Source organism: Labeo rohita, chromosome 5, assembly GCF_022985175.1.
Source record: "Labeo rohita strain BAU-BD-2019 chromosome 5, IGBB_LRoh.1.0, whole genome shotgun sequence".
In the NCBI taxonomy this organism is placed as follows: domain Eukaryota; kingdom Metazoa; phylum Chordata; class Actinopteri; order Cypriniformes; family Cyprinidae; genus Labeo; species Labeo rohita.
In genome coordinates this window covers 32,191,522-32,216,857 of record NC_066873.1, presented here as the reverse complement: position 1 = coordinate 32,216,857, position 25,336 = coordinate 32,191,522, and the positions used below count along the sequence as shown (strand labels likewise).

Genomic DNA, 25,336 nt, shown 5'->3' with positions numbered 1-25,336 from the left:
TTTTCACTTCTAAATGTGATATGAATGATTCTGTCACATTCCCTTACGAAAATTAACCTTGGTTTCACCACGGTTCAGCCATGGTTTTGCTACACTAACCATAGATTAAATATGGTATTTGCAGTAAAAGTGTGGTTATACAAATGGTAGTCACTATGCCAAAATAACATAGTTACTACAATTTTACTATAATAAAACCATGGTTAATTTTCATAAGGGTTGTTGTGACAAGCAAAGTCTGGTGTGGACAAGCAAATTGCTTGTTGCTGGACTTTTGTCACGTCACGTCTGGTTAGGACATGGTGATGTTCAGATTTGGTGGAGTTACCTTTTTCTTCCATTCTTTTTCTTTCTTTTTTATTTTAATTATTTTGAATACAGTTGTGCGGCTTTTATTGTGTAAATTCATTAAAGGGGTAATGACATGAGAAACCAAATTTGCCCTGATCTTTTGGCATATGAGAACTCTTTGTACCATTAAAACATCTATATCTTAAAACTTCATTAAACAAAGTATTTATTTAATCAAGCTCCAAAAACGGCTCCTTTGGATCCGAGGTGCAAGATGACATCACCTGGGCACAAACATTTGCATAAACACTGCCTCCAGAGCAAGGCATCAATGAATAGGCATGTTCTCACCATAGGCCACGCCTGCTGGCATTCAGAGTTTTGCGTTGCGTCAAAAAAAAAAACAAGAAAAAAATTAAAACCACAAAGAAACATTTGTTGAAAGACGAAGCGGAACTAGATCTGACTGCAGCTGCATCAAAAACTGTAAGTAAATTATTTCATAATGCTTTGCTTGGAAATTGCCCTTTTTATTATGTTGTCAAAACACACACATGCAATAGTGAGGAGGCGTTGATACTGTTTTCCTTTGTAATGACGTTAGCCAATCAGAACAGTTGCAGATTACTGAATAGCCTTAAAGGACAAGCCCCTTAAAAACAGGTTGTTTTATAAAATAATAATTTTTCCACATATTAATTTTTTTTTTTTTTTTTTTGTGCAAAAAACTTTATTAACATTATAAGTAAACCCCAAGGAACCTATTAAAATAAAACAAAATCCATGTCATTTTTCATCAAAAAAAAAAAACTTTTTGATGAAGTTCAAAAGAACATCATACAGTTGACATAAAAGTTTTATATTATTATAAATGTTTAATTTCACGTTTGATCAGCTGTTTTCTTGTAGAATAAGAAATTGCAATTTAAAAATCTACGCAAATTCATTCATTTTGATTTTTTTTTTTTTTTGTGTAGTCAGGCTTGTGTTGGCCAAGCCTCGTGGTCGTTTTTCAAGCTGTGGTTACTCGTGTAGTTACATGAGACAGGGAAGTCACCAGAGACACTTTGAATAATAAAACTTGTTTATTTGTGTCAGAAGGATAGATGGTGATTTTCACAGTAAACAAACCTAAGCCTATGGGACAGTCACAATCACAAAGTCACAAAACCACTTCACAACTAGCTATTTCTGAGGCGAAGGCCCTGCTGGGTCTTACAATAGGCATGTAGGTGAAAATGAAGAACTTTGCAATTAGGTTCTTTAATCAAGACAGAATACTGAAGCACAGCATGAGTGTTGAGATCAGGCATCTCTTGAGAGGAAATGTATTCAGTGTTGAGTGCTGAAACAAGATCAGTTTCTGATTGATATAGCTCCATAATGGTACTCTGGTATGAAGCCAGTTCAACCTCTGTTAAACATTCTATCCACTCAACAGTCCATCTGCTCAACTTGAGGTATGCAAAGGACTTAAATCAGTGTGTACTAAATAACATCTATCATATGTTGTTCTGTGCATGCATATAGGTCAATAAAAAGCAAAAGCAGGTGTGCAGATATGATTTTGGAGACATGGATGGTTTTGAACACTGACAGAGCAATGAACTGAAAGTTGTATCAGGCATATAATAACTCAAATAATATCATGAACCAAAACTATTTTTCATCTTAGGAACCATTTATGTAGAAATCCATGTATTTTCAAACAGTTCATGTACTTATTCTTATTCATGTACTAATGCAGCTCGACAGTTCATGTTAGAGCTGATGTATTTGAGGAGGGTCACTGGATCTATTTGTCTCTGTAATCGTATATATTATCATTCAGAATATGGGGTGAGCTAAATGCCTCCCCGTTCACTTAAGTCATTCTCTGCACTGCGGTCAGATCTTGGCAGTGTGAGCGGACGTGTGTTTGTTCACTTTTACCTTTGGCCTTTACCAAACCTCCCCGCACTTTTAACCTTCATACTCCAACGCTGTCTCTCCCGTGTCATTTCTGCAGGCAGTTCAGCTTGTCCTTGAACTGAGTCAGTATCAAAGCAACCAGCCCCACTGCCACGCCAACAACTGCCACAACGATGCCAATTATAGTGCCCACAGACTCTTCAATCACACCTGAGCAGGAATTTGAAGGCAAGAGGTATAATCTCACTGTCATCTCTCATTGTCTCAGTTGAATGTAATTGGCTCCCTAAAAATAGTACTTCAGATTTCACATTATTCAAAAATTCCTTGTGCAGTTACCTAATGCTCAGTTAAATAATCTTTAATAATGGTAATAAATTAATAACACTGTTAGAAGAATCTTTTAGCATGTACAGTTGAGGACAAAAGTTTTCATCTCCCTTTCAGAATCATTAAAAACGGACCTGAATAAGATATTTCACATAAAATATGTTTACATATAGTCCGCAAGAGAATAATTTTATAAAAATGACCAGGTTTAAAAGTTTACAGTGATTACCTTGATTCTTAATACTCTGTTCTTAATAACTAAATGATTCACAGCTGTGTTTTTTTGTTTGTTTGTGTGTGTAGTAATAGTTGTTCATGAGTCCCTTGTTTGTTCTGAACAGTTAAACTGCTCGCTGTTCTTCAGAAAAGTCCTTCATGTCCCACAAATTCTTTGGTTTTCCAGCATTTTTGTGTATTTGAACCCTTTCCAGCAATGATTGTATGATTTTGAGATCCATCTTTTTTACACAGACAACAACTAAGGGACTCATATGCAACTATTACAGCAGGTTCAAACGCTAAATGATGCTCCAGAAGGAAACAATGTATTAAGAGCCAGGGGGTGAAAACTTTTTGAATTTGAAGATCTGGGTAAATTGAACTTTTTTTGTCTTCTGGGAAACAAGTAGCTATCTTCTGTAGCCTGTGAAGGGCAGTACTAAATGAAAAAATACGATATTTAGACAAAATCTCCTTTCTGTTCAAATGTTTTCACCCCCCGGCTCTTAATACATCTGTAACTTTTTCTGCAGCATCAGTGAGTGTTTGAACCTTCTGTAATAGTTGCATATGAGTTCCTCAGCTGTCCTCAGTGTGAAAAGATGGATCTCAAAATCATACAGTCATTGTTGGAAAGGGTTCAAATACACAAAAATGCTGGAAAACCAAAGAATTTGAAAGGATTTTTCTGAAGAACAGCAGGCAGTTTAACTGATTAGGACAAACAAGGGACTTCAGGTAACAACACAGTATTAAGAATCAAGGGATTGATAACAGATTGACAAGTTCCCCTTGTAGTTAATAGGCCAAAGACTGATAAAAAGATAAAAAAGAACAAAAAATAATATATTAAAAAAATAATTATGTATCTAAATATCGTCTTTCACGCTAATATTCTTGCACCCCTCATCTTTGCTCACCCAACCATTTGCGGATGCTGAGTTTGGTCCCGCCTCCCTGAAGAATAGTTGAGTTTGTTGACATAAAGGCACAAAAATACAGCCCTCGATCCTTCACCGAAATATTCCTTAGCGTCATGGAGAGATCTCCCTCAGACAGATCACCAGACAAAAACACACGGCCAGCAAAGACATCCTCCACTGTCTCGTTCGCTTGTAGAACATTCTTCCTTCCCTCCGAACTCTGCATGTACCACCTCACCTTCTCCACAGCCTGCACTTCATCCACATCATTCTTTAAAAAACAGGGAAACACCACATCTTCCCCTTCCACGGCTTTGGTCTTTGGAGGCTGTTGTAAATAAGACGCCTCCTGTGGGCCGGCAGGATCATCAGCAGGCAAAGCGGGTAAAGTTTCTGCAGTGGACGTGATGAGGATGGTCTTGGGAGTTTGAGTAGGACTGGCGATAATGGTCACATTTATGAGCAGACAAAGAAAAAGAAGCCCACCTGTCAATAAAACAAGATTTGAGACTGCAATGATTATGTGTGAATGCATGTGTATGTGAAGGAGTCATCAACTGGCCGTTTTGGCGGCACTGAATGTAAACAATGCCACTGAACCAAACAAAACTTGCATATTTTGCTTATTATTGCTGCTGAAAATGGTCAATTATCGTAATGTTTTGGGCTGTACTAATCGGTCGGACCAGGAAAAACATTTGGAGTATTATAGACCGCAAAAAGTTATAACAAATCAAGGAAAATAGTGCAAAAAGCTGTGTGAGGAACAAAAGTCGTTTATGGTTTGCCAAACAACCAGGATTTCCAGGGCAAGAATCTTGACAATATTTGTGTTTATTCTTATCATTTCCGGTTAGGTGGGTGAAATTTTAACTAATACTGCTCATATTTTTACCACCTATTAACTTTAGTTTGTCGAAATATTGTGCCATTTCCTGCTTACTAAGTCCTTCTCTATATGATTTAGCAGCTTCCACACGTTTTTTCCATGGTTTAGACAGCATAAATTAACAGAACAACGTATTCAGTAGTACATTAACTGTGCAATCCATGCTGTTGTTTACATCCGAGTATCTCCAATATGGCCGGCATCCTGGTAACTGACCGTATGTATATATTTTTGGTCAAAACTCAAAAATAGATTTAGCATGTTTAAAGCAGTAACCAGTCAAGAACTTTTTAACCAGTCAAGAAAAATTCAGACATATACACACGTATGTAGTGACACTGATGCTATAAATACAGTAGCTTACGTAGCAGTTTTATAGTCACAGAAAGTACCTTTACTAAAATTAGAGACTCAAAAGTCGCAAGGATTAAAATATCAAATATATGCATGGAGCGTGAATCCTCCAACCAGTACTTTATTCAGTCAACGGTAGTAGTGGCCAGTTCAGAATTAATCAAGCCTGAATTACCAACAAACAGACTTGACAAGACTTGTATCGTAACTCAATGAACTCAAAAACGTTAAACTGACTACATTAAAATTAATGCTAAAGCTAATGCAGCAGCAGCTCTCTTTGCCTCAGTATAGTATTACATTTCTCTCATACTTCAGGTCTTTTCATTAATGTCTCAGGAATTGCTGCTTTCATAAACACATGGAATTTGAAGAATATTTAATGTGAAACAGACAGTAAATGTTAATTTGATGACCAATCAACATGATGATACAGTCTGTTTAATATAAAAGATTTATGAGCATAAACTATTAGGTTACTCCAGGCTGGCAGGAGAGCAAGACATACACGTTTATGTTAGTGTGTGCTTATGAAGGTCTAGCTGTTGAACTATTATGTTTTATGATTAGTTGAAGAGAGAGGGAGTCTGCTCATATGTTTGAGTTTCCTTGTTAGTTTGTCAAGGTAAGTTAGTAGAACAGAAAAATGAGAAAGCTAAATGCTAAGAGAAAGATATACTCTTACCTGTGAGGGCAGAGTGGAAAAGGTGACTAAGTAAATTTCTAGAAGGTAAGAGACTGAGGAAAGCCATTTCTGTTTCAGAGAAGTGTCACACTCTGACACTGAACTGACAGAGCTACACTTTATCTCCCCCTCCTACATCACACACACACACACACACACACTTTAGTCCCTTTTCACCCACACAATATTACCTTGCCTATCTATCTACACTGTATCTGAACCAACTGTCTGTGTCTATTTATCTTTTTATATTCTGTTGTTGTACACAGCTAGCTATGTGACATTAACTGTTAAATATTGCCCTCCATTATGTGGCGTAACTAAATTAAGTGGCTTCTGTCAGGGCGTCTTTATACAGTTCAATAGATTCTAGCTTAAAATGTCCCGCAAGAGCAATGTTAGCCCTCCAGAGTCTACAAAGTGTCTACAGATTCTGTTACGGGGAGATCAAGCATGATGACAAATGGATGTGGTCTGTTGTGTTGAGAAGCGCAGAAGATGTGGTTATCTAGCCTGAAACTCAACTCTTCCTCACTCTACTGCCAAATTAAGCAGGATGAACAGATCACTGAGTAGAATATTTTAAATGGAAGGTGGACTTAGCAGCACTAGAAAATAAATAACGACGTCACCCATGAGAAAATGTGGAATGTGTCAAGGCCAATGAGAAATGCTCTCTTGAAATCAAGGCTACAACTGATAACTTATAAAATACAACTTTGCAATTTGCAAAATGCAATTAAGATGATAGTGAAACTATACCTTAATAAAAATGATGGCTGTATAAGCACTTGTGTAATTGGGGTTCTGATTGAGCAGTAGCGCCATCCAGTCTAAAGCGGTCTAATAGTGCAAAAACCATGTTTTTTTGCCGTATTGAATACCACTTGTGTAACCACAGTTTTACTACAAATACCATGCTTAAATTAGTGTATTAAAACCATTGTTAATTTGTTGTTACCATGGTTTAACTATCCACCTCATTTTTAAACATGGAAGTGAGCTGTTTTCTGTGAATGGGTGAAACTTCTGGTTCATTAGCTGCGGTAGCAAAATAATGAGAAGAAATATAGCTGCAAGCAGCGATTACTGGGGTTCAAGCGCTTTAAGGCATTTAAGCACATATGAAATAAAATTATGTATTATTTAGCAAGCCTAAACCATCTAAATCAATCATTTATAAAGCATTTTACAGATTATTTGCCATAGAAATATTTTTTTTAATGTTTATGACTGATATAGTGCCAGCTGTGATCTGATCTCCCTAAAACTTTGCATGCTTCTTTAGAATCACCTGCTGCATGTGCTCACCAGGTTTTGTGAAGTTTTGAGTTTTCCTTTAAGCTTTATGGGTGTTTGGGCATTTTTGGACAGGTCCCTATTCTAAACAACCCTGTCATAGCTTCTCAAAGTGTAAATATTTATTTATTTTTTTTGATAATTATTGACCTAGAGAGTCCAGAGAATTGCACTGCAGTTTTATTTCCAGATTGAGCAATATAGTTTGCAAAATTAGGTTTATTACATTTTCTCCATTATTTCACAGATGGTTTGATTGACAGCAGTGGTTCTAAAGACAAGGTTGTTTGGAATGAGGAGATCTATTGCATGATAAGTCTATAAGTAAAAAAAACTATGCAATAGACAATCGTTTACACCCTTGAAAAATACGATATCGCCCTCCGCCCAGTAGCCGATTTCTTTCATGTTTTTTGAGATGACGCAAATGTCCTCACAGCCAGTTGTGGCACTTTGAACCAAGACCTTGCGTACCAGTTTTCATTTGAAAGGACAACTGGGTGCCTAGTTATAGCCATTTTTATGTTTTTTTCCTCTAATAGTGCCATCAAGTTACCAAGCTCTGCTTTTTTTTTTTTTTTTTTTTTTTTGTGACCTCAGATTCAGCTCTTGCGTAAGTTATAGCCATTTTAGTAGAAGCAGCCCTGCACTTTTCGAACGTTTTGGCATCCCTTTGCGATGGAGGGTGAAAAGTTGAACTTTTTTTGATAATTGTTGAAATTCACTTTCCAGAGAATCTTCCTGACCTTCCCTTTTCTACCGTGAGCCAAGGATTTCAAGGACATAAGACACTTGAGCCTGTGATGAACCGTTTAAGAGTTATGAGCGATTTCGTACTTTTGATCGCTGTTGTACCCCCGTCAGGCCGATGTAGGCGGTGTGACTACTGCCATCCCTCCAAGTTTTAAGTCTTTACGACTCGCGGTTTGGTCTGCGTGGTCATTTTTTTATGGAGATTGCTGAGCCTTGGCCATTCTAACAATTACAGTAGGGTTTCGGCACTATACACTTGAAGCTGTTGCGATTTTTAGCTCAAAGGGAAATGTATATAAATAATTACAATTAATTATGATTAATTACAATTACTTATATCAGCTGCCAGTAGTAACTGTAGCAGAATCAATTTTCCATCAACTAATCTGTTCGCTCAGCGAACATTCAGTATAATCTTTATATCAACTCTAAGAAATGATATTTTCTTGGCCACAGAAAATAACTTTCTTAAAGTACCATTGCATTAGAGCATGTAGCTCGAATCGGAATCGTAAAGGGACATTAATTTGCAAGGCAGAATCAGAATCAAAACTCATGTAATTTGTGCACAATAGTTTATTAACGAAGGACTAACACATAACTAATCTAAACAAACAAACATGAAATCACTCATACATGGGGGAATGGTCAGTGAGAAGTAGTTAGAGAGAGACAAGGAAATGAAGCTATGAAAACAGTCAGTTAACCACCTGCTGTGAAACCATCAGTGCTGTCTGCAGCTTATACTAAACCTCTGTTTGTTTAGTTAAGTGTACGTTACTTGCATTGCCTTGGTCGTCGAACAAGTGTCCAAATGCAGTCTCTGAAAGTCTTGATGGTTTGGAGCAGTGGTGGTTTTGGAATTGCAATCACGTTCTTCCGGGTCTGGAGAGTGATGAATTCCAAAGATGTCCTGACTCGTTGGTGACTGGGAGTTTCTTCCCATGTGAAAAGTGAAGAAGAACCAAGAGCTGAGAGGGACCCAGCTGACGTCCTGTGATCTTTGGGAAATGGAAAGACAAGGCCGCAAGGCCTGGCGCACACTTAGGGAAGTCCTGAAGAGTTCTAGCTCATCTTCTTAGGTTCTCCAAGAACCACTGACTGACTGAGGTGAGTCATGAAGATGAATTCCAGGGATGAGTGGAACTGTCTGGCTCTTTGTGGTCGAGAGCCACAGCTCTGTATGTTGGGCCTGTCGGGCCCGCCGGGCACGCCCTGTGCCGGCTCCGGCTCCCCGTGGGTTCCTCCACACGGGCAGCAATCGGTAGATGTTGCAGACGAGGGAGAAAGTGAAGAAGAGAAGAACTAGGGAGGCGGTCAACCGTTTGCCTTTAAGCTCTCTGGAGGCTGCGCCTCCAGGAGGTCCGCGAACCAATGGTAACTTTCACCTTTGAAGGGAAAGTTTATGACTCTTTGTCTGTGAGCATGGTATTTTGCATATGTAATTCGATTGGGTGTTGATGCAAAAACTACTAAGGTTTCTTAAAACACCAACATGTTGCAAAGGTATCAACATCTAATTTACACCATCTTTTAGATCATTAAAATACGAACTCGAAGAGTCCAAGCATGACATAGGTGGGTTACACTACTAGTCTATCCTAATACATGCATAAAACAGTAGAAAGACAAATACAAATACAACAGACAAAATTAGAATACAATGCAGTAATACTGTACACAATGACCTGGGCTATGTGTGATAGGAAGGTCAAAGAAAGGTTTGTCTGCGAATGAGTAGGAAAGAGTCCATTTCTATAGGCGTTGTGTCTTTCCTATAGAGAAGTGTAGTGTGGGAGATTCTCTCTACATACTTGCAGGTTGTAAAGTTTATCTGATCTGGCCGAGGTATTCTGGTGTCCATGGTAACCAGGGGCCTGGTGGGCCATTGGAGACATCCCGGCAGACAGTGTTGTGGATTGGGCGAGGGGGTCTGTGATTATTTGTTAATTTAATGAATCATTGATTTAGCGAATCAAATGAACCATTGTGTGTCTGATTGGCCCAAACGCTACAAAGCCCTAATAACAAAATGCAGTAAATGGTAAAACTGTTTGCACTACAAACCAGTGTGTTCACATTTTAGATGATAAATTTTAATAATATGGTAAGACACACCTTTTTTTTGGTTTTATTTTAGTAAAACAGTTAATAGTTAATTTTCGTAAGAAATGGCAATGCTCATATCATATCGTTGGTCGCTCTAATTGCAATTGTTTTTTTTTTCATCTACTGTAGTATTGTCTTGCAGGAGTTTAACATTAATATTTCTCTTATATGTTCCTTATGCTGCTTGGCCGAATCAGATTCCAAAAATTAAATAAAGATTAAACTACATTTTAAAATACTCATAATCAGACTACAGTTACTTTTTTATGGATTACATGATTACATATTATTCACACACTAGCAATAAATTATTCATAATTTCTTGATTATCTCAAATTCATCATATCACATAAAGACATAAATTAGTCAGGTGGCTACAAAGCATTTGATCACTGGATTTACAAAAATCATTTCAGGTTTAGGAAGTGTTTCAGTATTCCATCAACTACTAATGAACACATTGATTTTTAATTGAATTATCACTCTGTAGGTTAACCATGTATTTCTATGTTTTTGGAAGGCTAAATTCATAAACTTTTTGTCATCTGAACCACTTTCATCTAATATATATACTTAAAGTGCCCATGACATTTGCATGTTCATTGGTTCTCTGATATTGGTTATGGTCCCATGACATGCAGGTAAACATATAAAATAATTGATTTTTTTAGGACGTTTTTTTATTTTGATTGATTTTAAAATTATTTTTTTTAATGTCACATTTTTTATGATTTATTTAATGATTAGCTTTTTTATTAAACTCATAAATCCCCTGCAGTTCCTTCACCAACACCAGTTTGGGAAACATTGACGTAATATAATGTTTAATGCACGTCATGTTGTTAATAACAACAAATGGAATATATTTTCTTACTCTTTGTATTTTTATGTCAATATGGTACAAGATTATCCTATTTAAAGATTAGATTATCTGTGATAAATAAATTAGGTCAAAAATAATCCAAAAGTAATCTGATTACATCACCTAAAATGTGTAATGTAATAAATTACACTACGAACTGTCATTTTTGTCCTGTAATTTGGAATGAATGACGGATTACAATTTGTAAGTAATCGACCCAGCTCTGGTAACAAACTACTTTTTTTCTTAGTTAAAGCATTAATATAATATACTGGTAAAATTAAATTTATTAATTTGCTGAGTAGCTGTGTAAGTAACTGGTTTATTTTACATTTCTCCATCTCCAGTTTGCTGTCACCCACGCATCATGTCAGTGTATGGCAGGCAATTAAAACAGTCCTTCATATGTATTACTCAAGCTGAATTTTAAGGTACGTTTACTGAGTGCTTGTTAAAATCCTCCATAGTGTTTGTGACTGTCTGGCTGTTTGCAAATACATGTCTTTCAAAAAACCTTTTAGGAAGGCCATTATGAATCTAAATGCATGTGGCTCATGCTATTTTAATGTGCAGGATATAATTATAAAGACATTTGTTTTACAGTTTATCATTACAAAGGGTCCCATGTCACGCCCTGCTCTTTCTTTCAGTCTGTGCCTCTTTCAAACTATTCAGCTTGCTCGTGATTTTATTACAGAGTGTGTGTAGAGCAAATACAGCAGTCTCTGCAAAAATAGGGACATGCAATTTGTCTCTCTTGCTCGCTCTATCAGACATAAAATGCATAACGGTTATGGAGAAACTGAGTTTCCGGATCATTATGTCATCTCTGTCAGACAAAGAAAGACAACAGGCTACACCCATAGATGCATTAGACAGACAGACTGCATTAAACCAAGTGCATTAAGCCTAAAGGTCAGCTGCCGTATGTGAGTGTGTGTGAGCGCTAATCATATGCAGGCTTTTAACACACTCCTCCAGTTCATTCCGGTTCACTTTTAGTCCTCACCACAGAGAAGCTCAATACCAACTGCATTACTGTAAGACATTACTGTAAGCGTTGCACTATCAGGACAGAGCCTAGATAAGACTCCAGCGCCACTGTGCTGCGAGATATTTTTACACACTAATGTTTTGTTAAGTTGATTATGGCTGTCTTTAAAGGCATAGCTCAGCCTAAAATGAACATTCTGTCGTCATTTACTCACACTCACGTTGTTTCCAATCTATACTTTCTCTCCTCTGTTGAACTTATTTCATTGTATAGATGGTGGGCCTTCAAGTCAAAAAGGCAGAGAACCACACAGTGTACACATGTGGATGCTTTTTCTCTTATTATTTCATTGTATAACCAAACACGGTCTGTGATTAATTGTATTATCAGATGAAATACTCACAAGCACACACAAATGCACACCTGAGGTCCTGCGTACCAAATGGGTGAATGGAGCCCAAATCAGCAGATTATAAAAAACAAAAGGAATAAATTCTTTATATTTTGCTTGTGTAATCTGTTTTTATTTAGCCTCAAACGATGATGTCATAGCAGAAGAACATCTGTTGCATTTTATAGACTGTTTCATCAGCAAACTGCGGCTGTTGAAGCCTCTTGCACCTGAGAATGCACTGTAGATGTTTTGTGTGTTACTGTAGGCTAATTGTGACTAGTGTTTATACCATTTTGAACTTAAAGTTATGCACATGCATTTTAGTTAGGGAAAGTGTATTGCACATATAGCCTTTTTGTAAAATCAAGTTCATATTAAGCCACTGCTTGTTTTTGAAACTGTAGTCCCAGTGTCATTTGCTTTTGACAGGTGCTTAGTACACATTGCAGTAGCAAGAACCTGCACTGGTTTTATGAGGGAACATTGTGTCCTCCGGTTGGTTCAGGTCACCACCTACAAGAAACCTGATCTCATAGGGTGTGGTCGCATCAAATGGATTCACATCTGTCTGAACTATCGCATGAGGAGATCACATATCATCTCAGCTGTGACCATAGTTTGACCCTGACCTCCATATATGGCTGGTATAGAACAAGGCGTCAATTGCTGAGTACACATGCAACCAAGTTTGGAGCGAAGGGTGTTACGAGCACCGTAAGCGATCTGATGACATGTATGCAGCGTCAGTTAAGGCTTGGCAGTAAATTAGTATTTTGTTCTTGGATGGGACTGGGGAATCCAGGAGGTCCGCTCTCTGCTACCAAATAAACTCCACGAGGGACCGCTGGCTCTCCCATCATGTAGCACCTGCTGACCACCGGAAGGAAACTTTTAATGGCTGACTTGCAAGAATCGTGCTGGATGAGCAGTAGCACACCTGGTCTACGGGCATTTAGGATTCTGCTTAAGAAAAGCTAAAATGAAATGCCTATGTTTCTAGAAAGTTAGCAGCAGAGACGTCATCACCATTCATATTGCTTGGTTTATGTAAAAATGTATTCTGTTGGGATTTGAATTCTAATAATTTTAAACTATAATGAAGCAAAATATATATTTATGTTATCCAGTGTTTGGATAAGGTTTTGTTGCCATGTTTTGTGTTGTTGAAAATGACATCCAAGAGGGGATTTTTTTCCTAGGAGAATTTATCCCCCTGTACCCTATTATAGAGAATGTGTGAAGGCTTAGATATTAGAAATGTTGAATATGTACCTAAAGTGCTCTATCTTAACACACTAATTTTGTAATTAAAGGGATCAAGACACTGATATTTTAAAAATATTTTAATATGTTCCTTGAGGTTTACTTATAAAGTTAATAAAGTTTTTTGCACACACACAAAAAAAAAACAAAAATGTGGAAAAATTATTATTTTCAACCCTCATTCTGAACCTCTCTCAAAACGAAGCTGCTTTAAAGGGCATGTCCTTTAAGACTTCAGTCAGATAATGGCCACTGTTATGATTGGCTAACATCATTGGATTGGAAACTGTATCAACGCCCCCTCGCTATTGCATCTTTTGAGTGTTTTGAAAATATAATTAAAATAAAACGGTCATTTCCAGACAAAGCAATAGGAAATCATTTACTTACAGTTTGTGATGCAGCTGCAGTCAGATCTAGCTCCACTTAATCTTTCAACAAATGTTTCTTTGTAAACTCTCCATGACACTCTGCCGTGATTACAAAACAGCATGCTCCGAAGTTCGAACAGTCCTCTGACACAATCCAGCATGCCATTAAAAATAAACTATCCACTTGTTCCTTACTCTAAGATCCTTCTGATATCTGTGTAAAGACGCAAATGAGCTGTTTAAACCAAATGCGTCAAAGCAAATGTTCTTTTCTCCATTTGTTCCACCAATTCCACAATGGTGAGGGGGGACAATCCAACACTCTCCATTGACTTTGTATTGCGGGAAGCTGCCTCCTTGTCATTTCTGACTTATAACAAAAAACAGAGCAATGTCTAAAAGCTGCTATGTGACAAGGTGTACAGTCAACAAGCTAAAAAAAAAAACTAAAGCTGTCAACCCAAAAGCATTTAAGGACAAAAATAGTTGTGAATGTCAGGGTATTTCACGTTGAGCCAATCAGTTGGATATTTTTTTCCAAATAAAAGAAAGGTAAGCAAAAGGAACACTGACATAGACCAATAAAATTTAGTTTCTCATATATATCTCCTCCTCTCAGGTTTACATAGGGTGGTGAAATAATCCTCTGACATGGTTAAAAATAATGATTGTTTCCTGTTGCAATTAAGTTTCTCTCCAGTGGGTGTAGTTCTCAGAGTAATATGACACGTTGCACTACTTTTGCGCCCTTAAACATTCGTTTTTTTGGGTCGACAGCTAATAAAAACGCAGCTCTGGGTTTTTTTCTTGTTTACTGTACACCTTGTCACATACCTGCTTTTAGACGTTGTTCTGTTTTTTGTTAGAAATGACAAGGAGGCAGCTTCAGTTGACATGGTGTTTAGATTATGACACGTATTGCTCTGTCTCTATTCGCTTGTTAAGTCTGATGTCACACGTCACTGCTTCCATGTCCAAGCGCACTATCAGATGCCTTGAGAAAACAACAAACGATGCTAATATACACTCACAATTTGATGTAATAGTACCAAAAAAAATTATAATCCTACCCTTTAACTCCATACCGAAATCCCAGATAGCCAGACAATGAATATATAAATAAATAAATAAATATAACAGTAATTTGTGTTTGGGACGCTGTGAGCACGGAGACTGTAGTGTACACTGTAAGTTTGAAAAACGTTTTGCTTATATGTTTAATATGAATAAACAGTGCTCATAAACAGCTGTTAAGATAGTATTCTCAAGTGAAATAAGTTAAGGCTTGGACCCGGAAACAGCAATCGTTGGACGCATTACATCATCACTTAACAAGCAAATAGGATCCAAAACGAGCTGTTTTCTGAGGGTTATTACATAAATGCTTTTTTACTGATGATGAGGACATTTTAAGTTATTAACTTGCAGGATGTATTAATCATACAAAGACCTCTTTTGTATGTAAAATTATTCTTTAGTACTTCTTAAGTTAATCTTAAGAACATCTAAGTGTACTCAAATATACTAAAATTTGCTTTTAACATTCTATCTCTGTATTAAAAAATGGATTTAATTACCACTTGTGGTACACTTAAACCCACTAGTGTATGAAAGAAGGAAGTGTACTACAAGTATTAACTCTAAGAGTACCTTAGAAGAAATTAAAAAGTTGCAGACATTAAAATTTAATAATAAATATAAATAAGTATAATTAGAATAATAAATAAAAATAATAGTATCAATAAAATGTAAAACATTTAAAGCTGCAATGAAAGGTTAAAGGTCATGACTGGTTCAAATTTGACGTACAACTTTTTAAAATAGTTATTGTCATACAACTAAAATTGACATTAATTATATTTGTTTACATACAAATACCATTACCTGACAACAACTAAACAGCATTTACAGCGTATTCTTTAACAAAGGCGGGTTAAAATTGACGGAAACACAACAGAAGGGTTTAAAATTTGAAGTGATAAGGCGACTGTGACCCGCGTCTGGCCCGCCGGTTATGCACGGTATGCGCGCTGCTATCTCTCCGCGTTGCTTCACGTTGTCGCTGTCACGGTAACACCTGCCAGCTTCCTTTTTCAACGCCGCCACCCAGCCCTAATCGGTAACAACGCTTGTAAACAGATCCCTCTCACGCGCTTGCCCTCTCAGAACGCTTGAGAGAGTGGAGCGGGAGCGCGCAGAGTTATCTATCACTGCCTTCCGGACAGTCCTGAGAATCTTCACGAGCTGCACCTCATAGCCTGATAAACCCTTCAAGGACGTGACTGTCTGTTTACTGGAGGTATTGTAAAGGAGCAAGCGAATGATGTATCCTTTTTGCTAAAAAAAAAAAAAATATTTCGCTTTCGTTTTTTATTTTTTTATTTTTATTTTTTCAAGTAAAACGAAGACGAGTCTGGACTTCCATTTGCGTTCTTTTACGGGAAGCACTCATCTGACAGGAAAATAAAAATAGGATTAACGGGAAAACTTCAGCTGGATTTCTGTGGATGGCATCTTGACATTTTAGGATTTAGGAAAAAAAAGTCTGGAGAACTGTTCTTTCACCAAACTACAAAAAGTGCACAACAGAAGATGAGGAACTAATTTAGACTCACTCCAAATTGATGAGCTGAAGAACTTCCTGTGGGATGCACTTCCACCTGCGTTGAGGCTGTTTAACCATAGGTAACGGATTTATGTTAAGGTTTTAACTTAAAATTATTGTTAATATATATTTAAAGTGGTCTTCAGAAATGACAATCATCCTGTGTAGGGTTAATTTTAAATCACAGCGCACTCATGGGCAAATCTTTTGTTTACTCCAGGGAACAAATGTAATTTAGAACATGTCAAACACATGCCACTCAATTATTTTCTCTCTCCGACAACTGTGATGGAGAACGGCCTCTCAGGGAAAAGTTTTTTGATGGCCCAATTACGGGATCCACATGAGACGTGAGATGGCCTTAATTCAAGATACAAAGAGCGGATTCGGATATTAATATTTTCTGCATTGATACACTACATAGATTATTTCTAGACCAGTCCTTCTGTTATTATGCGTCCTCTTGTATGTCTGTGCCAGTGTCAGATCCCAAGTGAGAAAGACACACGTTGGGCCAGATGTCAGTGTTGGACACCTGACTATGTGCTGTTCCTCTGTGACCTAAAACGAGTGCAAATTGACTATAAAAATTATTAACCTCTCTTTAATATTTTTGTATTATGTTTATTTTATTTCCTTATGTATATTTATGTCCATTACAATGACAAGACACTCTCTAAATAGCTAAATTCATTTAAAATAAAATACCTGAATGTGTATAGTGTTAGTATGGCCATCTTTCTTCTTAAAATCACAGATTCACTAGATTGCATTAGAATTCAGATCAATGCACCTGGTTGTTAAAAACTAAGGAAGAATTGAGAATCTGGTAATGTCTAAAATTAAAAGAACCAGATAGGCTGTGGCAAAGGAGTTATTGATTTGCACACCATAAGTCTGTTAATTTTTGTTTAAAAAATGTATATTGAAATTGAAAGGGAAGCATGATGATGGAAATCATTTTCTCTGATTTTATGTTGTTTTTTCCCCACACAGTGCGCTGCATGATTTTTACATTCGCTTCTGATGTGAAGTGTAGCAGATGACCAGTAAGAAAGCTGAACAAGAAATCTGCAGTCATCTGTTCTGTCAACTATCTGCTAAAACTACCAGCAGCCCTGTTCCAAGTTGAATTAACCCTGTCCACTCAGTTGATTAAATGTGATTTAACCTACTACTGAAGAAAGCTTGATTTCACAGTGGAAGCAGGTTGTCTCTGACATAAAGAGATGAAACGAGAACGTTTTAAGCCCCCCGAACCGGATGACCCTCTGTGCTGCTGTGGAGACATCGACCAGCAAAGAGAGTACTGCTGCTGTGACTGTGAAGAACTTGATGATGCCTGTGAAAGGTCAGAGGTCACCAGTTAAGATCATCACGTTTTCTTAACCCCTTGTGAAAAAGAAATGCTCTTAATTGTAATGAATGTGCAGTTGGAGTGTCTTCAAATTCTAAAAGTGCATGTTTAAAAAATTGTACTTGCAGATAATACAATATTAATGAAATATTATTCTTTATTTCATCTCTATTGTCACCCGTTCTCATTAGGTTACTCAGAGGGGAGCCGGACAAGCCAGACGTCTTCTCTCGTTTCATCTCTCGTATGGCTGATCGTTTGGGTTTGCCATGTTGTGCTATAGGACCCCTTCGACTGGAGCTCTCCGTCTTACCTCCAATGGTATTAATTCCTGGCCTGTTGCGAGTAGCTGCAATTAACTGTTTGTTGGGAGTTGTAGTCCTGACTGCCTTACCAGGACTGGTGCTTTGGTATTACTATGTGACTCACAGAAGGAAAAGACGCACATTGTTTTTCCTTAGCTTGGCACTTTTCTCTCTTGCCTACATGTACTACCTTTTCCTTACTGAGATCGTTCCCAGAGGAGACGTAAGTAATCTGCAGGTGGTTACTGCGACGACAGGCATGATGTTGACGCTTATCTCCCTTGTGCGCACCAAACAAGGACCGGGCTTTGTCAAATCCCAATCGTTAGCTCAGGGAATTAACAGTTTTTCTGCAACCAATCAGAGCACAAACGTGTCTGGAGATTCCACCCCCTGCAATGGAATCAGCCAGTCAAATGGGGAAAAGGAAGGAAAGAAGAAATTATGTCCTGTTTGCCGATTGGTGCGCCCACCGAGGGCAGGGCACTGCAGGATCTGTGGGGCATGTGTCCTTCGAATGGACCACCACTGTGTTTGGTGGGTGTCTCATTCCTTCTTCTTTAAAAACTGAGTACGAGCACTTTGAAAGTGAATTGAAAATTGTTTAAATATTCTCAAAATGCCGAAATGTTCTGTATCTACACTGCCATTTAAAACTATGGGGTCTGTAAGATTTTTCAAAGTTTTTAGAAAAAGTTTCTTATGCTTACCAAGGCTGCATTTATTCAGAAATACAGTAAAAAAAGAAATATTGTAAGAAAGCATTACAGTTAATATAACTGTTCTAATATATATTTTGAAATATATTTTATTCATTTGATGGCAAAACAGAATTTCCAGCTGGCATTATTCCAGTCTTCAGTGTCACATGAGCCTTCAGAAATCATTCTAATATGCTAATTTGGTGCCCAAGAAACATTTATTATTTTTGTCAATGTTGGTGACAGTTGATATGCTTAATATTTTTATGGAAATACATTTCTTGATTGATTGAAAGTTCAAAAGAACAGCATTTATTGGAAATAGAAAATGTTTGTAATATTATGAAAGTCCTTACTTGTCACTTGTGATCAATTTAATGTGTCTTTTCTGAAAAAAATAACTTCTTTTTTTAAAAAAAATCTTACTGATGCCAAATTTTTAAACGGTAGTGTATATGCTGAACTGGATATGGGCAGGGCATAAATCTGTTGTGTTTTAAAACTAAATACATCTAAATACATAAATAAACATCCTTTTAGTGATGTAACTTTATTACATTTATACGTTTTATATAGCAGATGTGCCTTGCATAGTTTATAGAAGTGTTTATTTTTATATTTTATTGTTTTTTAATTATAATTAATATATTTTACAAATAATTGTGTTATGATTATAATATTTCATTATGTATAATTCTAATTAATAATTATTAGTTATAATTATTCAATTATTTTCATTAATTATTTTAAAACTTTTGTATAAAAGTCTGATATATGAACAATAAAAGGACAGAGAGTAATATTGGCATTTATTCATAAAGTTCACATTTTAGTCTTTAGCTGTACGGACTTACCGCTGTATTGTGATTTTAGATGTTCATTAAAAATATCACTTTACACTTGTACTTGTTGGATAATCAGTCAAATGAATATTTTTTCATTATTTGTGCCTTTCCTTATAAGATATTTGGCTTAGAGGATTAGTTCACTTGATAAAACAATAAAAATTTCTCTGTAATTTGCTCATGTTGTCCAAGATGTTCATGTCTTTCTTTCTTCAGTCGAAAAGAAATTAAGGTTTTTGAGGAAAACATTACAGCATTATTTTTTTCTGTATATTGGACTTTAATGGGGTCAGTGGGTTGAAGTTCCAAATTGCAGTTTTAATGCAGCTTCAAAGGGCTCTACACGATCCCAGTCGATGAATAAGGGTCTTATCTAGCAAAACTGTCATCTGTCATTTTCTAAAGAAAATAAAAATGTATAAACTTTTTAAACACAAATGTTCTTCTTGGACTAGCTCGACCTCACGCATTACGTAATCATGTTGGAAAGGTCATGCATGACGTAGGTGGAAATACCGACCCAATGTTTACAAAGAGAACATACAAAGAAGGTCCTTTACAAAAATAGGTAAAACAATGATGTCGGATGATTTTGAAGTTGGAGTTTTTCATCCTACCCTACTTTTCAGAACTGGAGTACACAGATGAAGAACAAACCATGCGTTACCTTACCAACATGATGACGTAACATTTGAGGTTAGAAAGTATCATTTTTTTTTTTAGAAAATGACAGATCATTTTGCTAGACAAGACCCTTATTCTTCGGCTGGGATTGTGTGCCCTTTGAAGCTGCAATTTGGACCTTCAACCCTTCTGGCTCCCATTGAAGTCTACTATATGGAGAAAAGTCCAGGAATGTTTTCCTCAAAACCTTAATTTCTTTTCTACTATAGAAAGAAAGACATAAAATGACCTAGGGGTGAATAAATGATCAGGAAATTTTTATTCTGAAACTGAACTAATCCTTTAATGCGGATCCCTACTACAGAAATAGTTTAACAATTCCAAAATGAATTGTTTAGCTTAGTGCTCATGCCAATGACTTGATTCATTTTCTGATCTTTTCACACTTGTATGCATGTGTTCCCTACCCCATCAGACACACACATATGTTCAAGCTGATTCCCAAAAGACGTCACTGGAGCAGGCAGGCTGGTGAGACATGTGCAAAGGCCACAGGAACGCAGCTTTCAGCTCAGTAAAGGGAGCGCTCACCAGGCCAATCTGTCTCCATGCTGCTTCAACACACACACAGACACAAATAAAAATTTAAACATACCATGAGCCACATAATTCCCATTAAAGCCACACTGAAAATCAGAGAAAAATGTGTAACTTTTCTTAGTTGTTTGAATGAGAATGTCTGCATGTTTGTTTAAATGGCTGCTTACTTTCTTGTGTCTTTGTATATGACTTTCAATGGCAGGATAAACAGCTGTGTAGGTCAAGCCAATCACAGACAGTTCATTTTGACGCTCCTTCTTTTCCTGGCAACATCATTCTACGGGATCAGTTTGGTGTTACGGAGTATATGTCCACGACAGAGTCTATTCACAGCCATGTTATACTGCCCTGGAGTCTATAACCAATACAGGTACATTATTTTATATGTATCTAATGGAAAATATGAACATATACAGTGTGTTTTGAGCCTAATGTGACATATTTGTGTGTGTTTGTCTGTGTGTAGCACAGCGCTGTGCTTTACATGTGTGTGGTACAGCGTTATCATAACAGGCGGTCTGCTCCACCTGTTCATCCTTCAGATCATCAATGTCAGTTACAACGTAACAGAACGCGAAGCTCAGATTGCTTTGCGCAACAAAACTGGCAGACGCCGCTTCTGTGGCCTGGTTGTGGAGACTGGCGTCTACTCGCGAGGCTTCCTCCAGAACTGGATTCAGTTCCTCACAATGAACACGGATGAGAACGGTTCCCCTTTCACCTTCAACGACATGGTATGAGTTGAGGGACTACAGACATGATCCTGGGTGGTATTTAAACTATAACTATGTGATATGTTAAACAGACCCCTATGTGACCGTGGACCGCAAATAAGGGTAAATGTTTTGAAATTGACATTTTTACGTCATATGCAGGGCCTAAAACTAACTTTTTGCCACACCTGCCAATGGCCGGTGACGTGATAAAATTTACCGGCCAAATTTTTTTTTACCAGCCATGAAACTCTTTTTGCAAAAACAGGCAGTTATTACAATGACTAAACATATTTACAATTTACAGTTCTTAATAAACAGCGAATCTCTTTTAAATCTCTTTATATTTTGAGAAAGTTTTACTCGTCAACTGGTGACTGACACTATTACACATACCAATGCCACTTTTTACTCACATTTAGTGGTTGCCGAATATTTGGCCCTGGATGAAAGCTGAATAAATAAGCTTTCCATTCATGTATGGTTTGTTAGGATAAGAGAATATTTAGACGAGCTACAAATATTTGCAAATCTGGGATCTGAGGGTGCAAAAAATCTGAATATTGAGAAAATCGCCTTTAAAGTTGTCCAAATAAAGCTCTTAGCAATGCATTACTAATCAAAAATTAGGTTTTTATACATTTATGCTAGGAAATTCACATCTTCATGGATCATGATCTTTACTTAATATCCTCATGATTTTTGCCATAAAAGAAAAATTGATAATTTTGACCCATACAATCTATTGTTGGCTACTGCTACAAATATTTGGTTTTGTGGTCTAGGGTCACATATGGTTAAGCCTAAAGACTTGGTTGACACGTTTACCTTATTCGGATCAGGGAGAATGGTTAATTATGGACAGTATGGAACTGGCCAGAAGCTCAGCTGGAGCTTCAAGGCAATCAGTTTAAACTGATGAACAAACATACCTATGTTTTTGGTATTTTTAAAGATTTTTATTCCAGTGGGCATCTGTATGGACTGGGTTCAATGTGATATGTGGCCACAGCTATGTTTTCATGAAATATAAGAAAACTCTGCTCCTAAAGACTACAACTTTATAGCATAAATAATCAAACCGTATTAATTAAACTTGCTTAAATGATCAGACATAAATGGGCAACTTTGTAATCTGAGTAGCAATCAAGTGTTTGTCTGTTTTTAATGACGTGTAGGAAATATTTAAAAAATCTGTTGTTTTTTGGGGGGGAAGGGGCAGGTATACTATACCTTTAAAAATCTGAAAAGATTACTTAAAGGGGTCATGAACTGCCTTTGTTTTTTATTTTGTGCTGTTCTCTGAGGTCCACTTATAATGTTATCAAGATTTTTACCAAAAAACATCAGAATTTAGAAGTAATCGGCTATTTTCTGTCCTGTTTTGACCCCCTCATCAGAACGCTGTTTGAATAGGCATGGCGGATTGTAGAATCACAAGTAAACTGCTATGATTGGCTAACAATTTTGTATGTTTGACAGCCATCGTTCACAGTTAGGTTAAAAATGGATAAATACTCAGTACATATCAAACGATCTGTAATACCAGACAAAGCAATAGTGACCACATAATAAAAACAGCTACTCACACTTTGTTGCGACATTACTGTCGGATCCAATATAGCTGGCACAACATCGTCTTTTAGTTTCAGTCTTTCTTAAAGTCCTGTATCAAGTTGTGCCTTGTTTGTAAATGAATCCGCAGGAAAAAGAAGTGAACAAAGAACCAAGTTCTTACTGATGTGGTCTGGAACTTAATTAAAAATAAAGTTCATCCAGTCTTTTCAAATGTTGGGATCAAAACGAAGGCAATGCAAAGACTGTTTTTCCACACAGCATCTTGGCACAGCATCTTGTTGTCTTCAGAGCCATCTTTATTGTTTGGTTTCTGCATAGACCTGTGTTCGCCTCTCTCGTTGTTTACACTACATGGGCGAATCGGTGGGCGGGGCTTAACAGGCATTGATGTAGAAGCAGGCGTTGATCTTCTTCTGCGGAGGCAGAGTTTAGCCACACTATTACATCATAAAGTGGCATATTTCACAACCTGTCGTTTTGGCAGATTGGCTTCAGTATAAGCTATTTTTAGACTAACAAGAAAGTTTTGAATTCTGAAACCTACAGGATATTTTTATAGTACAATGACCTCTTATATGTCAAAAATTTTGAGTTCTCAGTTCATGACCCCTTTAAGAAGATTTATCAGCCTGCCAAATGCTAATAAACCAAAAAATGATTTTGCACCAAATCTGTAATCCTTGTAATTGTAAATATGCTACTACCTTTGTAGTGTGCACTCTCAGGACAAATGATGTTGTACACTCTCCTGTTATTACAGGTTTCTGTGTTCAGTGCTCACTGAACAGCAGTGTGTTAATGTACTTCAATTATTGATTATCTATCATTTCATATGTGTAAAAATAAATACAACTAATTCTGTCATGCACAGTAAATAGACCGCGACTCGTTTTAGTAAGAGTCATTGGTTGTGTTGATCACTGTGAAAGGGCCGTGAGTGACCTACCTACCTCTGCAGCTTAAAAAGACAGGAAGTGTTTTTAGAGCAATGCTGGCCCTCTTGTCTCTGCGCAACCACAAGGTAGACTGAGAGCAAAACAAAAAAACACTTCCTCCTACAAATATGCAAAATAAAGTGAAACTACGACACAAAAATATTTCATTTCATTTTAAAAGATTATAAGTAAAGTACAGCTTGGATTTTTATTTAAACAAATTGCAGAACAAAGAGCTTCAAAGATTTTAAAATTTCTCTCTGGCTACTTTAAAAACAATGTAGTATTCAATATAAAATAAAAAGTACAATCAAACCTGCTGTACTCTACAGATCTTAGGTATGATCATTCTTTATATTAAGTGTTTATCCTTTTAAGTTTTTTTCTTTTTTTTTTTTTTAAAAAAAAGATGTGATTTACTGAAACCCTGCCCCCACATTATGTGGTACAGAGCTATCAGGGTTGTCTTTGTGGTTACCGTCTATGCTGAGAAATGCATCAGACGGCATCACACATCCTGAATAGCACAAGACACCATGAGGATTGGACAAACTAATTCTCTCTTGCCTGAACAGCACTGGATCCGTCTGTTGATACTCTTAATAACCCTCATAACAGGTATGTGTGTGAGAGAGTGTATGTGACTGTAAGAAAAGGTGTTTTTGAGTTTCTTGTGATCACCAAGGATGCATGTTTTTATCATAAATACAGTAAAAATACAGTAGTATTATAAAATATTGTTATATAATAAAATAGCCTAACCGTTTTTTTATATATATATTTTTAAAAATCTAATTTATTCCTGTAAAGCTAAATTTTTAGCAGCTATTACTCTAGTCTTCAGTGTCACATGATTCTTCAAAAATCATTCTAATATGCTGATTTGCTGCTCAAGAAACATGTATTTATTTTATATCAATAGTGAAAACAATTGTGCTGCTCATTAATATGTTTGTGGAAACCACAATAATTTTTAAAGGATTCTTTGATGCATAGAAAGTTTGATGCATAAAAAAAAACATTCATGAAACTTTACTGTCACTTTCGATCAATTTAATGCATTCTTGTTGAATAAAAGTATTGATTTTTTTTTTTTTTTTTTTTAAATGCCACCCAATGGACAATTTTTAAATGGTATTGTATTAATCTTGTATGTATGTATAATGAAAATGACTTCAGTTCAACTGAAATGAAAAAATAAATAAATAAATAAGGAAACTGAGTTAGATACAGGAAGAGAAAGCACATACAAGCAACTAAAAATAAAGAACATTTACTGCTTCATTAGATGTGCTGTGCTGATAAAAAATTCTGATAAATTATGAAAATTGTTGTTTGGCCAGTTACATTATTTTTTATTTGCACTTCTTTCTCTGTTTGTTTTTCACAGGGGCCTTGACAGATAAAGATGTGATTGAAGCTCTGT

General features: G+C 36.6%; 2 protein-coding genes across 2 annotated transcripts; one reads left to right on the top strand and one right to left on the bottom strand.

The window, feature by feature from the left end:
* Positions 1-1,377: 1,377 nt before the first annotated feature.
* On the bottom strand, positions 1,378-5,730 carry si:ch211-137i24.12 (Immunoglobulin superfamily member). Its single transcript, XM_051109080.1, has 3 exons — positions 5,603-5,730; positions 3,672-4,160; positions 1,378-2,412 (listed from the first exon to the last, which is right to left on the bottom strand). The coding sequence occupies exons 1-3, from the start codon at positions 5,667-5,669 to the stop codon at positions 2,288-2,290; spliced, it is 681 nt and encodes a 226-aa protein (XP_050965037.1). The 5' UTR covers positions 5,670-5,730; the 3' UTR covers positions 1,378-2,287.
* A 10,034-nt stretch (positions 5,731-15,764) lies between these two features.
* zdhhc23a (zinc finger DHHC-type palmitoyltransferase 23a) lies at positions 15,765-24,311 on the top strand. The gene is made up of 5 exons (XM_051109970.1): positions 15,765-16,332; positions 17,249-17,603; positions 17,801-18,451; positions 20,887-21,054; positions 21,151-24,311. The coding sequence occupies exons 2-5, from the start codon at positions 17,482-17,484 to the stop codon at positions 21,422-21,424; spliced, it is 1,215 nt and encodes a 404-aa protein (XP_050965927.1). The 5' UTR covers positions 15,765-16,332; positions 17,249-17,481; the 3' UTR covers positions 21,425-24,311.
* Positions 24,312-25,336: the final 1,025 nt, after the last annotated feature.

Excerpts from the sequence above, each read along its gene's own strand:
- si:ch211-137i24.12 (XM_051109080.1), bottom strand. The coding sequence starts at position 5,669 with ATGGCTTTCCTCAGTCTCTTACCTTCTAGAAATTTACTTAGTCACCTT. Across the intron at positions 4,161-5,602 it reads TTTCCACTCTGCCCTCACAG|GTGGGCTTCTTTTTCTTTGT; the intron begins GTAAGAGTATAT and ends TTTTATTGACAG. Across the intron at positions 2,413-3,671 it reads CAGCATCCGCAAATGGTTGG|GTGTGATTGAAGAGTCTGTG; the intron begins GTGAGCAAAGAT and ends ATTCCTGCTCAG.
- zdhhc23a (XM_051109970.1), top strand. The coding sequence starts at position 17,482 with ATGAAACGAGAACGTTTTAAGCCCCCCGAACCGGATGACCCTCTGTGC. Across the intron at positions 17,604-17,800 it reads CTTGATGATGCCTGTGAAAG|GTTACTCAGAGGGGAGCCGG; the intron begins GTCAGAGGTCAC and ends CGTTCTCATTAG. Across the intron at positions 21,055-21,150 it reads GGAGTCTATAACCAATACAG|CACAGCGCTGTGCTTTACAT; the intron begins GTACATTATTTT and ends GTCTGTGTGTAG.